The sequence below is a fragment of the Schistocerca piceifrons genome, chromosome 4, assembly GCF_021461385.2.
Source record: "Schistocerca piceifrons isolate TAMUIC-IGC-003096 chromosome 4, iqSchPice1.1, whole genome shotgun sequence".
Lineage (NCBI taxonomy): Eukaryota > Metazoa > Arthropoda > Insecta > Orthoptera > Acrididae > Schistocerca > Schistocerca piceifrons.
The window spans coordinates 581,883,427-581,899,570 of record NC_060141.1 but is presented as its reverse complement, the minus strand read 5'-3'; the positions used below and the strand labels follow the sequence as shown (position 1 = coordinate 581,899,570).

At 45.1% G+C, this 16,144-nt stretch overlaps 1 protein-coding gene across 1 annotated transcript in view; it reads right to left on the bottom strand.

The window, feature by feature from the left end:
* Positions 1–16,144, bottom strand: part of LOC124796024 (carboxypeptidase B-like) — a 139,426-nt gene that overhangs the window by 13,841 nt on the left and 109,441 nt on the right. The window contains exons 4-5 of the mRNA XM_047260108.1: positions 11,722–12,027; positions 4,016–4,106 (exon numbers count right to left, since the gene is read on the bottom strand). Of these exons, the coding sequence (XP_047116064.1) occupies positions 4,016–4,106; positions 11,722–12,027 (397 nt within the window). The remainder of the gene's footprint in view (positions 1–4,015; positions 4,107–11,721; positions 12,028–16,144) is intronic.

The window sequence follows — 16,144 nt, the reverse complement described above, 5'->3', positions numbered from 1 at the left end:
CTCAATAACTAAGACAAGAATTGTTCTCGCACGTCTTGACAGGACGAGAGCCAGCAAGTGACTTCTTCTGTGAAAGAGTATTGTAGGCGCATTGCATTTCTTCGTTGCGCTTACAACTCTCTTCCACATAAAAGTTATCTCTGATTAACATCACCTTGGACTTAGCTTTCAAGATATTAATTGCAGTTATCACTTGGATATTTGTCCATTAATTAAATCTGAGGTTTCTTCCTCCTCTTTTCATAACAAAAATTCCCAGTGATGTATAATGTTGTTGTATCAAAACTTCTTGGTCTTAGCTTATCGGCAAAGATGTTGTATTTGCCAAGATAACTCTTCCCTATTTCATATTATGATATTCTCTCTTAATTCACTTTAAGGGGGTCGTTGGGGTGTTATAACGGGGAGTATTGAGTTGTCAGCAGAGAACCAGTAACAGCAGAATGTGGCGAGCTGCTTCCCCTGCAGCTAATCCTTCTTGCTGTGAAGTGACAATGAGCACTCAGTCTAAGTTTCAGGATATTTTGATGACACACTGGACGGAGTTTACAAAACACGTCGTCCGTTCACGTCTGTATTCGCCATGAAAGCAGATCGGCTGCACTGATGTGTTTCTGTTTTTTTTTTTTTCTTTATTGTATTTCGATTCCCCCCAAAGGGGGCGGGCTGGCAGCAGCTTATTACGCTGCTCTGCAGCCTACAGACTTTTTAAAATGTGAGAAGAAGATAATTACAATAAAAGCAGGCGGTAAAACGGTGACTGAAATTGCAAAACGGCGGAAAATTGTGGAAAGTTAAAACATAAAGCAAGGGGTTGGCAAAGCTAATAAAATACACAGGAAGCAGACAGGTAACATAGTAGACAGACAATTAAAAAACATGGCGACAGTCTGGTTTCTGTTCGCTAGAGATATAAAGAAACACCCAGCGACAGTATGATGTCCGTTTGCAACACTTCGGAGAAGACAACAACACAGAACACTCACTGTAAACACTGCACTAAAATGTCGGCACAAAGATAACACACCATAGCCGAGGGCAGATGGGGGGGGGGGGGACCTGGACAGATGGGGGGAAAACAAGGAGGGAGGAGAGGAAAAACGAAAGGACAGGGAACCAAAGAAGGGAGAGGACTCATAAGAAGGGGGGGGGGGAGGGGCAGGGCAGACACGAGAGGGAATGTGAAAAGGCAGAGGAGGGAAATGCAAAAGGACTCGGTGGAGAGAAAGGGGGGCAGAGAGAGGGTAGGTGGGGAAAAAAGAGGATGGAAGGGGGAGAGAGGGAGCCAAGGAAAAGGTCGGAGGAAAGGAGGGGGGAGGTGAGGATCAGAGTTGATAGGAGGGTTAAATGGAGGGACAGAGGGCATCATCTGGGAGGGGGAGTTGATGGAAGCCGCCTTGGGAAAGGAGATGAAGGGTGTAGAGATGGAGGGTAGGGGGGACGCAACAGTGAAGACGTGGCAGGGGGTAGGGATGGGAGAGGAGAGGAGCAACCAGGGAGTGAGGGGGATCAAGGCGGCGGAAGATGTGGAGGATGCGGATATGTTCGAGGAACAGGAGCAGATGGGGGAAAGGAATGAGGTCATAGAGGATCCACATGGGGGATGGGAGGCGTATATGGAAGGCGAGGCGGAGTGCATGACGCTCAAGAATCTGGAGGGACTTATAGAATTTGAGGGGGGGAGGGGGGGGGGCAGATATCCAGGCAAGACTGGCATAACAGAGGATAGGACGTATTAAGGATTTGTAGGTGTAGAGGATTTTGTTTCTGGTTCTATTGTCTATGTTATAAAGTCCACTGCCAAAGTTTCTGTTTGTATGTTTGAACCAGTCTCAGGAAATACTGTAGCGATTTTAATACCGTTTTCACTATCAGATAGCTTGATTCACGAAGAAGGTTTCTGTATATAATTTATTATCTCTAAGTCATTATGAGAGTGTAATGTATGTATTTTTATCTGTTCCATAATTAATTGGCGTTTCGAGAGACATCTCCTGGTGTCGACAGGAGTTACAAGCCCGTCAGCTGGAGAGGAGGCCGCATCCGGCTGGGAAAGAGCAAACTAACTGCCGCCGTAAATCCAGAGAGCAGCGAAACTTGACCAGAATTTATAACTATTCTAATCTAGCTGACAAGCGTGGTTTTGCCTGGGTATTGATTTCGTCAGTTTTCTATTATAAACGTAAACAAAAAAAGAAATTGAGCTTGTAATGAAGAATCGAAAAAAATTCATTTCCTCATATTTGCGAAAATACCTTTGAAATTATGAAACAGCCGTACAAGAAAATATGCATAACGCAGAAATCCTAAAGTGCAGTATCCAAATTAATAAACGTGATCCCGGAGAGCTTCTGCACGCTGACCGCAGCTGCTTTGCCTGTCTCCAATGTGATTTTGTAAACGTCTGTCTCCATGACAACGTCTTTTCATAGCTCTATAGACGGCTATTGCTTCCTACAGCCATTTGCGCTTCGCAGTTGAAAGCTGCCAAAAACACTGTCAGGTGTCACGGATTTCTTGACTGATTGTAGATGTGTCTTAACAATAAGGGATAAATGTATTAACATTTCACACGTAATACGGCATTATTTCACGTTTAGCACGTCATATCTCTTGTACGACGACTCGTACATTGATATAATTTTGTAGATACATTCAGCAGTATATGACGATACCGTCTGCGAGGTAGGTTGCGGATTAAGTTAATAGCAAAGAGGTAATAAATTTAAACGTCATGTATGATTCGGCAGTTTTCACGCATCTCAATGCTTACATCGCCGTATCTCCTGAACTGTGATAGGTAGGCAGTTATTATCCCCATAGCGATTGTTGCTTGACGGTAAAGGATATGTGTACCTAGTTTGGTTGAAATCGGTCGAGTGTTTGAGGAGGGCATGCGGAACACATATACATACACACATAACTACTTTTTTATTGTAGAGCGTTTCCCACATGAAACCAGTACGCTTCGTGTACTGGCTAACTATTTCTATTGTGAAGTGGCAACACTGTCTCGAAAGTTGACTCCACTGCACTTTAGCAGAAAATTAAGTGCAGGTAACTAAGTGTTTTTTTAGTTAGTTCGTTATTACTTGAATATCGGGCGTGAGGAGTACCGGGCTTACTTGGGGCATTTGTATGGATTAAAGTCCCCCGACACGTTTCTATGTCGCTAAGTGAAGGCTCGCTGTCGGGCCGTAGATACTTCATGCTACCCTTGCTAAGGCGGGGCGGATCTCTAGCTGTTATTATTAAAGTATTCTCCTTGTCGCTGGACGAGATATTGAATTTAATTTTCCAATTATCGAAGTACCACCGCTAACTGTTTCTGCTTGGTAATGCGGTTTTCCCAAAGGTAGCGTTGGAGTCGGAATTGTTTACTGGAGGGTTGTTGAGAGTTTTCGTGACTAAGAAAAACTATTCCTCCCAATTTAATTTCTCCCATAGATGTTTACAAATGATTGCGAAGTAACTGCAGTTTGAAAGTAGACATCAAACAAAACATCAGGAACGAATAATTTACAAGTGTATTTATTGTCGAGATGCATCTCCGAAACTCCTGTACGAAGTACGTTCGTAATGTTTCTTAGACTTTTTTGTCCAGCGTATTTGTGTAGATTCAGGCATGCCGTTAGAAAATTGTTTCGAAATTCAAAGAAGCTAGCAATCGATCAGCGTTTGCGCACGAATGACATCTACCTAATTAAATCTAATGCAGTTTGGTGAATAGGCGAAAAAAGCGATATCGCTTGGCTACACAATAGGCGATAGTTGACTGGATACACAGCCCTCAAGCATCTGAGAGTAGTTGTACGGTGCGACACAACACAAGATGTGAACACTGGCAAGTATATTTATTGGATCGTACAAAGAAAAAGGAAAACGTAGCGCAATTCCGTGATCAGTATGAGCAAACTGTTCAGCTGTTCGCTGTAAAGTCAGTGTTCAGTATGTACGAATCTAATAAAATGCAATCGACGTTTAGTATGTAAAAGACAACTAACTGCTTCCTTACCATTCCAGTGGAAGTCAAAGTTTCTGTTGCCGTCCACTCCTGGGCAATCAGGAGATGTTCTTGTTGATCGGGTCTTCCTCCACATACGCTCCTGCGAAAAACAAAAGTATATATCAGTAATGGTGTAACCTGTGGGTGTCTTCGCCTAAGTAAAAGTGCAGACGGCAAGGTTTTATGAGCTTCCACGTATCGACAGTATCATTACAACCAAATTTTAAAGCACTAGCCAGCGGCTTGTAATTGCTCCACAGATGTAAGGAAGAAAATATTTAGACCACCTTTGGTTAATTTTATATTAAAAACTGATTGTTACCAAAATTAAATGGAAATTACACTTACATAGTCTGAAAAAACATACTTTGGGGTAGGACACACCTACTGCCCATACAGGTGCGGGTGAGGATAAAAAGGAACTGACAAAGAAGATTAACTCAAGAACTTCTGTAGTAATTCCAAAAAAATTTGAATAGTCTTATTATTTGTATTATTTGTGCAAAAATACTGCGGAAGTACACCCGCAGCAGTGGAGTTGAGGGTGAGGGGCCATGTCATGCAGGTAAATTCGACAGCGACCCATATTAGTATCTAATCCATAGTTTTCGGGGTCACTGGGATCAATGGTGACAGGTCCCTAGGAGAGGGGGAGGGGTAGGGGTATAAAGATAGTCACGTATCAGCGTACCTCGGTAAAATCTGAAGAAACTTTTTTGCCACACTTACTATGTAGAAAAAATTATTTGACAGGAAGACACCCCTATCATCCCTACGGCTGAGGGTGAAGCTGAAAATGTGTGACACGGAAACGTAACACAGAAACTCCTGGAGCGTATTTAGTAAACATGGTGTCCCGCAAACGTAGTGACAAATTTCGAGGAGTTGTATAGGATGTCTTGAGGAATAAGTCCAGGATAGGAGCCCGTGTCTGGAAACGTCACCCAACGACGCTACAGAGCGGCGAAGTTACAGGCGTCTGGCACTGAGCAGAAAACGTCACTTGGTACGCTGGCGAACAGTATGCGGAACGTCTGCGTGATTACTCTTCTATTCACAATAAAGTGCCTGGCAGAGGGTTCAATGAACCCACTTCTAGCTCTCTCTACCATTCCACTCTCAAACAGCGCGTCGGAAAAACGAAAACTTAAATTTTTCTGTGCGAACCCTGATTTCTCTTACTTTATCGTGATGATCACATCTCCCTATGTAGATGGGTGCCAATAGAATGTTTTCACGATCGGAGAAGAAAACTAGGGATTGAAATTTCATGAGAAGATCCCGTCGCAACGAAAAACGCCTTTGTTTTAATGATTGCCACTCCAATTCACGTATCATGTCTGTGGCACTACCTCCCCTATTTCGCGACTGTACAAAACGAGTCGTCCTTCTTCTCCGTCAGCCCCACCTGATGCGGATCCCACACCGCGCATCAATATTCCAAAATAGGGCAGACACGCGTGGTGTAAGCACTCTCTTTAGTAGACCTGTTGCACCTTCTAAGTGTTCTGCCGGTGAATCGCAGTCTTTGGTTTGCCCTATCCACAACATTATCTGTGAGATCGTTCTACACTCCTGGAAATTGAAATAAGAACACCGTGAATTCATTATCCCAGGAAGGGGAAACTTTATTGACACATCCCTGGGGTCAGATACATCACATGATCACACTGACAGAACCACAGGCACATAGACACAGGCAACAGAGCATGCACAATGTCGGCACTATTACAGTGTATATCCACCTTTCGCAGCAATGCAGGCTGCTATTCTCCCATGGAGACGATCGTAGAGCTGCTGGATGTAGTCCTGTGGAACGGCTTGCCATGCCATTTCCACCTGGCGCCTCAGTTGGACCAGCGTTCGTGCTGGACTTGCAGACCGCGTGAGACGACGCTTCATCCAGTCCCAAACATGCTCAATGGGGGACAGATCCGGAGATCTTGCTGGCCAGGGTAGTTGACTTACACCTTCTAGAGCACGTTGGGTGGCACGGGATACATGCGGACGTGCATTGTCCTGTTGGAACAGCAAGTTCCCTTGCCGGTCTAGGAATGGTAGAACGATGGGTTCGATGACGGTTTGGATGTACCGTGCACTATTCAGTGTCCCCTCGACGATCACCAGTGGTGTACGGCCAGTGTAGGAGATCGCTCCCCACACCATGATGCCGGGTGTTGGCCCTGTGTGCCTCGGTCGTATGCAGTCCTGATTGTGGCGCTCACCTGCACGGCGCCAAACACGCATACGACCATCATTGGCACCAAGGCAGAAGCGACTCTCATCGCTGAAGACGACACGTCTCCATTCGTCCCTCCATTCACGCCTGTCGCGACACCACTGGAGGGGGGCTGCACGATGTTGGGGCGTGAGCGGAAGACGGCCTAACAGTGTGCGGGACCGTAGCCCAGCTTCATGGAGACGGTTGCGAATGGTCCTCGCCGATACCCCAGGAGCAACAGTGTCCCTAATTTGCTGGGAAGTGGCGGTGCGGTCCCCTACGGCACTGCGTAGGATCCTACGGTCTTGGCGTGCATCCGTGCGTCGCTGCGGTCCGGTCCCAGGTCGACGGGCACGTGCACCTTCCGCCGACCACTGGCGACAACATCGATGTACTGTGGAGACCTCACGCCCCACGTGTTGAGCAATTCGGCGGTACGTCCACCCGGCCTCCCGCATGCCCACTATACGCCCTCGCTCAAAGTCCGTCAACTGCAAATACGGTTCACGTCCACGCTGTCGCGGCATGCTACCAGTGTTAAAGACTGCGATGGAGCTCCGTATCCCACGGCAAACTGGCTGACACTGACGGCGGCGGTGCACAAATGCTGCGCAGCTAGCGCCATTCGACGGCCAACACCGCAGTTCCTGGTGTGTCCGCTGTGCCGTGCGTGTGATCATTGCTTGTACAGCCCTCTCGCAGTGTCCGGAGCAAGTATGGTGGGTCTGACACACCGGTGTCAATGTGTTCTTTTTTCCATTTCCAGGAGTGTATTTTAGGTTATTTGTAATTGTAATCCCTAAGTATTTAGTTAAATTTACAGCCTTCAGAATTGTGTGAGTTGACGCGTTATAGAAATTTGGCGGATTTCTTTTAGTACTCATGTGAATAACTTCACACTTTTCTTTATTCACGGTCAATTGCCACTTTTCGCACAATACCGATATCTTATCTAAATGATTTTGCAACTCGTTTTGGTCATCTGATGACTTTACAAGACGGTAAATGACAGCATAACCTGCAAATAATCTAAGACAGCTAATCAGATTGTCTCCTATGTCGTTAATATAGATCAGGAACAAAAGAGGGCCTAAAACACCTCCTTGGGGAACGCTGGATATTACTTCTGTTTTACTACATGGCTTTCCGTCTATTACTACGAACTGTGATCTTTCTGACAGGAAATCACAAATTCACTTGCACGACTGAAGCGATATTCCATAGGGCGTAGTTTGGTTAGAAGACGCTTGTAAGGAACGGTGTCGAAAGCCTTCTGGAAATCTAAATATATGGAACCAATTTGACATCACCTGTCGATATCACACATTACTTCATTAGTATAGAGAGCTAGTTGTGTTTCACAAGAACGATATCTTCTGAGTCCGTGCTGGCTATGTGTCAATAAATCATTTTCTTCGATGTACTTCATAATGTTCGAACACAGTATACATTCCAAAACTCTACTGCAAATCGACATTAATGACATGGGCCTGTAATTCAGGCCGAGCAGTTCTAGACGCTACAGTTTGGAACCGCGCGACCGCTACGGTCACAGGTTAGAATCTTGCCTCGGGCATGGATGTGTGTGATGTGCTTAGGTTAGTTAGGTTTAAGTAGTTCTAAGTTCTAGGGGACTGATGACCACAGCAGTTAAATCCCATAGCGCTCAGAGCCATTTGAACCATTTTGAAGGAGTGAAGACAGTCTCTTAAAAAGGTATTTAGAGCATTTTATCAGCTTTTTTAAATAGATATACTTGGCTCTTCTTTCTTGTGGTTGTAGATGTTACGGTATTCAGCCTAACAGCAACTGCCTTGTGGTCGCTAATCCCTGTATTCGTCACGCTACTCCCTATTTGTTCAGTATTATTTGTTGCTAAGAGGTCAAGTATGCATTCGCAACAATTTACACGCCGAGTCGGCTCATGAACTAATTGCCCAAAATAATTTTCTGAGAAAGCATTCAGTACAATTCCAGATAACGTTTTATGCTCGGGTAAGGGAAATACGGGGAAGGAAATCGGCCGTGCCCATTCAAAGGGGCCGTCCCGGCATTTGCCTGAAACGATTTAAGGAAATCATGGAAAGCCGAAACCTAATGGCCGGACGCGGGTTTGACCCGTCGTCCTCCCGAATGCTGTAGCGAACTGACGACTGATAATTGTAGCACTTCCGAAATGCCTCTGCCGCAGCCGCTTCACGGGCTCTGCAATGTGTGGAGGAGCGCCATCTTGGATAAAAATGATTCTACCCACATATGGACACTGTTTAAGAGACAAAGAGGGGAGGGAGGGGAGAAGGCGGGGTTGGCAAGGGGGGAGGGGGGGAGGCTGTCGGTGTGCAGAAGACTCTAACAGCGTCGGATCAACTGGTTTCCTCCCTCTGGCACACTGCACTTCAAAAAAACTTGTCGTTTCGAATTTTGTAATCATTTTCTCCAGACTCTTAGCATAAACGGGGCAAATGTCTTTTATCACGCCCTGGAGTGTCCGAAACTTCTGCAGCTTTATCAGGAGCGCACGATCCTTCATGGACACAGTCAGTTGGGCGTCTCAGAAGCAAAATGAGGAAAAGCCGCGTGCCGCGTGTCTGTTGGTGTGCGTATTCTGGCGCTTACAGCGCCATCTACTGGCCAAATTTTCGTTTTCTTTTTTTCCTTGACGTTTTTCTCTGCGTCAATAATATGCAGTTCAAATTTTACGTCATTCTGAGCAGTGGCTCTCATTCTACACTGCTTTGAAGCTGGCACTTTAATCATGGAAACCCTTTACATTAGGAATGTGTTGACATCAGATTTTGTTGTTTAGTTTCCAAGTTTTTACATCATGTGTACTCTGTGGCTGTCAACAGAAATGAGCCATAAGTCTATATTAACACACTGACGTAAAAAAAAATCGCAACCAAAAAAATGATTAATGAAGTTTCGGGAATACGTTTGTCTAGGCAACATATGTAAGTGGTTAACCTCGCAAAATCACAGGTTAATGTAAGCGCTAGATGAGCCATTGCAAATGTGAAAAGCTGGTACATTAAAAACCGGTGTAACCGCAATAATGTTCAATGCAAGCGTGCACACGTACATCCATTGTGTTTTACAGGTGCCAGATGTCAGTTTGGGGGATAGTGTCTTATGTCTGTTGTATTTGGTTGGTCTATACAGGGACAGTTAATGCTGTTTATGGATGACGCTGTAGTTGTCATGCGTGATGTCCCATATGTGCTCGGCTGGAGACAGATATGGTGATTGAACAGGTCAAGGCAACATGTCAACACTCTGTACAGCATGTTGGGTTAAAACAGCGGTACGTGGGCGAGCGCTATCTTGTTGGAAAATGCACTTGGTATGCTGTTTGTGAATGGCAGCAGAACAGGTCGAATCCCAGACTGACGTAAAAATTTGCAGTCAGGGTGTGTGGGATAACCACTAGAGTGCTCCTGCTGTCACACAAAATCGCACCCCAGACCACAACTCCAGATGGTCCAGTGTGTCTAGCAAGCAGACAGGTTGGTTGCAGGCCTTCAACTTGCCTCCTTCTAACCAACACACAGCCGTACTGGCACTGAGGCAGAACCACCCTCCTTCCAACAAGACCTCCACCCAGTCCTCCAGTGAGCTCTCGCTTGACATCACTGAAGTCGCAAATGGTGCTGGTTTGGGGGCAGCGGAACGCACGCTACAGGGCATCTGGCTCGGAGCTTTCCTTGAAATAAGCGATTTGTAACAGTTCGTTGTGCCACTGTAGTGACAACTGCTGCTTAAATTGCTGCTGAAGATGCAGTACGATGCGGCAAAGCCACGCACCGAATACGATGGTCCTCCCGTTCGGTAGTGCCACGTGTCCATCCGGAGCCCGGTCTTCTTGCGACCATACATTCTCTTGACCACCACTGTCAGCATCCACGTGCATTGGCTACAATTCTGTCAAGTATTTCTGCAGTATCGCAGAAGCAACATCCAGCCACTGGTAGAAACACGCCTGCCAACTTTCGTTTATGTCACACAAGTCCTTCCTGGTGTTGCGATCTTTTTTCCGCCAGTGTACATCCGTTCATACGCAACATTAGGATGTTAGGGCAAGATCCGAACCAAATAGTTGTTCAGAATGTATATTTTAAACTAAGTATTCCGGTAAAATGGTGGCCTATAACCCTTTATGCGCTTACCATTTCAATAGTTGCTATGACCTAAGTTGTACTTAGTTATTATAAGTCTGCTGAATGTGCCGGTATAATTGGTTTTATGCTTGAAATGACCTGTGGGCATCGCTAAAATTAGTGACGGTTTGGTTTGAAAAACTATTTGGCGGTGTTCCCTATTTATTGCTTGTGCTGCGGATTTACAATAGCCTTTACTTACGTTTTCTCGTTCTCATTGCTGAATCCAGAATGTTACCACATTGCTGTGGCTTTCACTCACTTTTCACTGACATTTACCTTTCAGGTAGGCTGCTGACAGTCGTTTGTTCTACTGTGTTGTTTTCGATTGACGGCCGCGAAATTCGCGTGCGCGCACTCGAGTTTATTCTCTGTTGTTTGTTTGTTAGTTTACAGCGTTGCAAAATACTGCACGATCAATGACGACTTTGTCGCCCCATATGATAGCTTTTATGATAATCTTTGCTATTCTTGATGAACGATAGACATGATTATCGTGTTTGTAAATCCCCAACACAATCTATGAATCGTAAACCACACCAAACTGTTTTCTAAATCCAACCCTCAACGAAATATTACTGATGCCCACGATTCACTTTACCCATAAAAACAAACCAATACATTCAGCAGGCAAATAATCAGAGCTCAAGACAGTTCAACTGCAGCAATGATAAACTTCAAAAAGGGGCATCTACCAATATTTCACCGTTTAGACGTTATATTCTCGACAAAAATTTAACTCACGTGTGGCTCAGAAGCTGTGGATCATTTTTGTTGAAAGTCACACCCCACCCACAGCATAAAAAAGGTAAACATTATTTGTGATCTAAACAACGTCAAAATCTGATGTCCACATGTCCCTACATTGGACTCGCATTCGGGAGGACGACGGTTCAATCCCGCGTCCGCCCATCTTGATTTAGGTTTTCCGTGATTTCCCCAAATCACTCCAGGCAAATGCCGGGATGGTTCCTCTGAAAGGGCACGGCCGACTTCCTTCCCCATCCTTCCCTAATCCGATGAGACCGATGACCACGCTGTCTGGTCTCCTTCCCCAAACAACCAACCAATCACATGCCCCAACCTGCGTAAAATTTGTATCTTTGTATTTCACAAGCATTAAAGAAAATACGCACTGAAGATGCCACAACTGCAGTGAAACATGTTTGGGGACTGAACAAAGCAATAATTCTGCTCTTCCAAGAAGGCACACCCTCTGTAGTTCATTAATAAAACGGTAATTAAACAGTGTCATTAGAACTGAGTGGCTTTGTTGGAATACAGTTCCTCTATAAATAGCAGCCCTAGGACAGATATGAAGATAGCCAAGCAGTCATTACGTTTGTGAAAGTGTACTCGTAACCATCGGGGTTGAGCACGGGTATGATGTGCCAGTCGACGCTGGCTGTGAGCGCGCCCTCGGCTGCGTTCTCGACCAGCTGGTTGATGACGTAGAGGGCGGCAGCTGGCGCGATCCACTCCCTGGCGTGGATGCCGGCGTCGATCAGGATGACCGGCCTGGAGCCGCCGCCTCCAGAGGATATCTGGATGATATCCAGAGGGCGACCCTCGGACGTCTGTCCGATGCTCTGCACAGTCACCGTACTGGGATAGCTTGATGCCAGCTGCGACAGGTATTGCCGAATCTGTGAAACCCAAGTCAGAATGTTAGACGGGCGCATTGGTAACCAACGGGATGGCAGGCTATGATGGATGCTTGTGCAGTGTACAGTTGTGAGGTTATGGCATTCTGCTTATTGAATGGAAGGGAGGGGGTGAAGCATGGTGCCGAGACGTATACAACTCGATACTCGCTAGGCTACCCGTTTCGAATATCACTAACTGAGCTGACAAGCTAAGTGTCTCAGACTGGAAGGACATACCAGAGTCAGCTGTGTCAGATACTCGTAATGTCGCCGCATAGAAGATGAATACACTATTGGCCATTAAAATTGCTACACCACGAAGATGTACTACAGACGCGAAATTTAACCGACAGGAAGAAGATGCTGTGATATGCAAATGATTAGCTTTTCAGAGCATTCACACAAGGTTGTCGCCGGTGGCGACACCTACAACGAGCTGACATGAGGAAAATTTCCAACCGATTTCTCATACACAAACAGCAGTTGACCGGCGTTGCCTGGTGAAACGTTGTTGTGATGCCTCGTGTAAGGAGGAGAAGTGCGTACCATCACGTATGCGACTTTGATAAAGGTCGGATTGTAGCTTATCGCCACTGCGGTTTATCGTATCGCGACATTGCTGCTCCAATGACTGTTAGCAGAATATGGAATCGGTGGGTTCAGGAGGGTAATACGGAACGCCGTGCTGGATCCCAACGGCCTCGTATCACTAGCAGTCGAGATGACAGGCATCTTATCCAAATGGCTGTAACTGATCGTGCAGCCATGTCTCGATTCCTGAGTCAACAGATGGGGACGTTTGCAAGACAACAACCATCTGCACGAACAGTTCGACGACGTTTGCAGCAGCATGGACTATCAGCTCAGAGACCATGGCTGCGGTTACCCTTGACGCTGCATCACAGACAGGAGCGCCTGCGATGGCGTACTCAACGACGAACCTGGGTGCATGAATGGTAAAACGTCATTTTTTCGGATGAATCCAGTTTCTACTTACAGCAATATGATGGTCGCATCCGTGTTTGGCGACATCGCGGTGAACGCACATTGGAAGCGTGTATTCGTCATCGCCATACTGGCTTATCACCCGGCGTGATGGTATGGGGTGCCATTGGTTACACGTCTCGGTCACCTCTTGTTCGCATTGACGGCACTTTTAACAAAGGACGTTACATTTCAGATGTTTTATGAGCCGTGGCTCTACCCTTCATTCGATCCCTGCAAAACCCTACATTTCAGCAGGATAATGCACGACCGCATGTTGCAGGTCCTGTACGGGTCTTTCTGGATACAGAAAATGTTCGACTGCTGCCCTGGCCAGCACTTTCTCAAGATCTCTCACCAATTGAAAACGTCTGTTCAGTGGTGGCCGAGCAACTGACTCGTCAAAATACGCCAGTCACTACTCTTGATGAACTGTGGTATCGTGCTGAAGCTGCATGGGCAGCTGTACCTGTACACGCCATCCAAGCTCTTTTTGACTCAATGCCCAGGCGTATCAAGGCCGTTGTTACGGCCAGAGGTGGTTATTCTGGGTTCTGATTTCTCAGGATATATGCACCCAAATTGCGTGAAAATGTAATCTCATGTCAGTTCTAGTATAACATATTTGTCCAATGAATACTTGTTTATCATCTGCATTTCTTCTTGGTATAGCAATTTTAATAGCCAGTAGTGTAATTAGGGTAAAACTTTGCTAAAAATTCTGTTGAACTGGAACTTTAGGTAACACTCTTCCACTGCTTTAAATGTTGATGGTGAAAATTTCCCCTTTCTTCTGCATTCTACTTGGTTGAATCTCGGTGGCGACATAATGATTTCAGCAACAAGGGCAGAATCGTCATTTTTTCTATAAACAGATTCGTCGTTTTTAAAATAACGATTGTGGTTTGCTGGGGTATTCAGTACTACGAGTAATAGCCGCAGCTAAATTTTTTACTGAATGGACGAGTCACTTTGAAAGCCATCTTAAACATCAACTATAATTAAACATAATACACAATCAACACATTGAATAAAAAAATCAAATTAATAATGATGTCATAGAACCATATGACGTGGTATTATAGTTAGTTTTGCTGAAGAAAACGTTAGGTAGGAGAGCAAAATAAATAAACACAACAATAATAATTGCCTAACATTGTTAAGTGTTGTTTGGCCCACTACATAAGTTTGAAATTTTCTTTTTATGTCTGCCGTGAATCGATATAGACTAATTCCAAACTCTGTTACATATATGCTCCATCCTCATAAACTGACCCTGTGACAAGATACTTCTCAAACAAAGTTCTGTCTGTACAGTATTCTTAGAAATTAAATCTATAGCTCTATACAAATCCATAATTTGTAATTTAAGCCACAATATTTCAATTAATAAGTGAATAATAACAAAATAAAGGCCATTTGGAAAGCTAAATGAAGTTTCAGAAACTGTAACGTCTCTGAAACTGAAAAGCTTTTAGTCACTGTGTTTTCTTTTATTAAGGGTTGTTTACACTTCTCCTATTGGGTGTAGGCTGGCAGCTAACAAATTAACACTCTGTAGCCATTGCATACTTTAATTTATAATTTAGGTAGGCAAAATACACTACCTAACACAAAAGTTAAGTACCAAAAAACGGAGGAAAAGACGAAATGATACTTCACGGGTTGAGAGAATATGTTATTTAATTTCACTTATTTCCAAGTCGAGGCGAATCTTCAAAGAACTTGGCACTACAAGTCCACATATCTGTATGATGTTGCGCTCCCTCTGGCTAGAATGCAGGCACTAATTCGGTTGGGGAAAGTGTTGTAAACCTGTTGTGTCCTGTTCTGAGGCAAAATAGCCCACAACTACTGTATCTGATCCATGATATCCTTTATACTGACACAGGAATGGAGTTGACGTCAGAACTGGTCTCCTGCATATTTTACTGTGGAGAGATCTGATGATCTTGCTGGCCACATGAGTACATCAACATCCCGATGATGGGTCACAGGGACACTCGCCATATGTGGACGAAAACTGTCTCGTCCAAAAATGGCACAACGGTACTGTCGCATGAGAGATTACACGTGATCACACAAGATGTTCCTGGCGTTGTGTTATTCTGTCAGAGTTTCCTCACTACTACCAGCCATGAGCTGAAGCTATACTCGGTAACGCCCCACAACACGAGTAACACCTCCGTGTCTCTCCAAAACATTGGATAAATGGCAGCTCTTCCCAGGCGCCCAGCAAACTCGCCCACGATGGTCATGCCCTTCATCAGTAGTCCATGCTTCCCTGTCGCGTCACCACTCCAAACGTAGTCGTTTGTGTCACGGTGTTAACGGCAGCCTACGCGTGGGACCGTAATTCTCTAGTCCGGCCGCTGCTGTTATCCTACTGATAGTATGGAATAACACAGAACGTTGCAGGAAGTCCATTACTTCATCTCGAATGGCAGGAGCTGATGTGAAGGGGTTACGATGTGCTTGGTACACAGTACGTTGATCCACTTTTGTGTTGGTCAGATGTGGTTGACTAGAATCTTGACAACATCTATGTCTGTACTCATCTTCTCGTGCAGACCAACAACGGGCTACTGTCAGGTTCGACTGCCCCACAAATCTTGCCCGATTCGACCAGCTGGTCAAACGGAAACCTCAATGAGGTCCCTTTCGAACTCTGTCAGGCGCTGACAATTCTGTCTCACATGAGTACATGATAACTCAGTGGTTTTCACAGTGATCATTCAACATCTAACGTCGTCCACGCCCTACCAGACTTGGTAACAGCACTAAACACAAACAACATCAGTCTAACTGTCACAGAGAATTGCAAATCTCATCATTAACATACGCGCCGATGCTGAGTATGTGTGCGAAGTTACATTGACAACCGACCATGTCTTCTGGAGGCTTCACGTTTTCTGTAAGGCAGTGTAGATTATTTTCATGACACAATGATGTGACGTAGATTATATTCCTTACGAGAACTTCTTGATGAAGGCTCCTAGTAATTGTGGGTAGGGATTGTGATGTGGCAATTATTGCAAAAGATGTTAGATAAAAAAATATGTAGGATGGCCATGTGGGAAGGAAGTGATATTAGGAGTGTAGGTGTCAGGAGAAGAATAGGATGTCAGCTGGG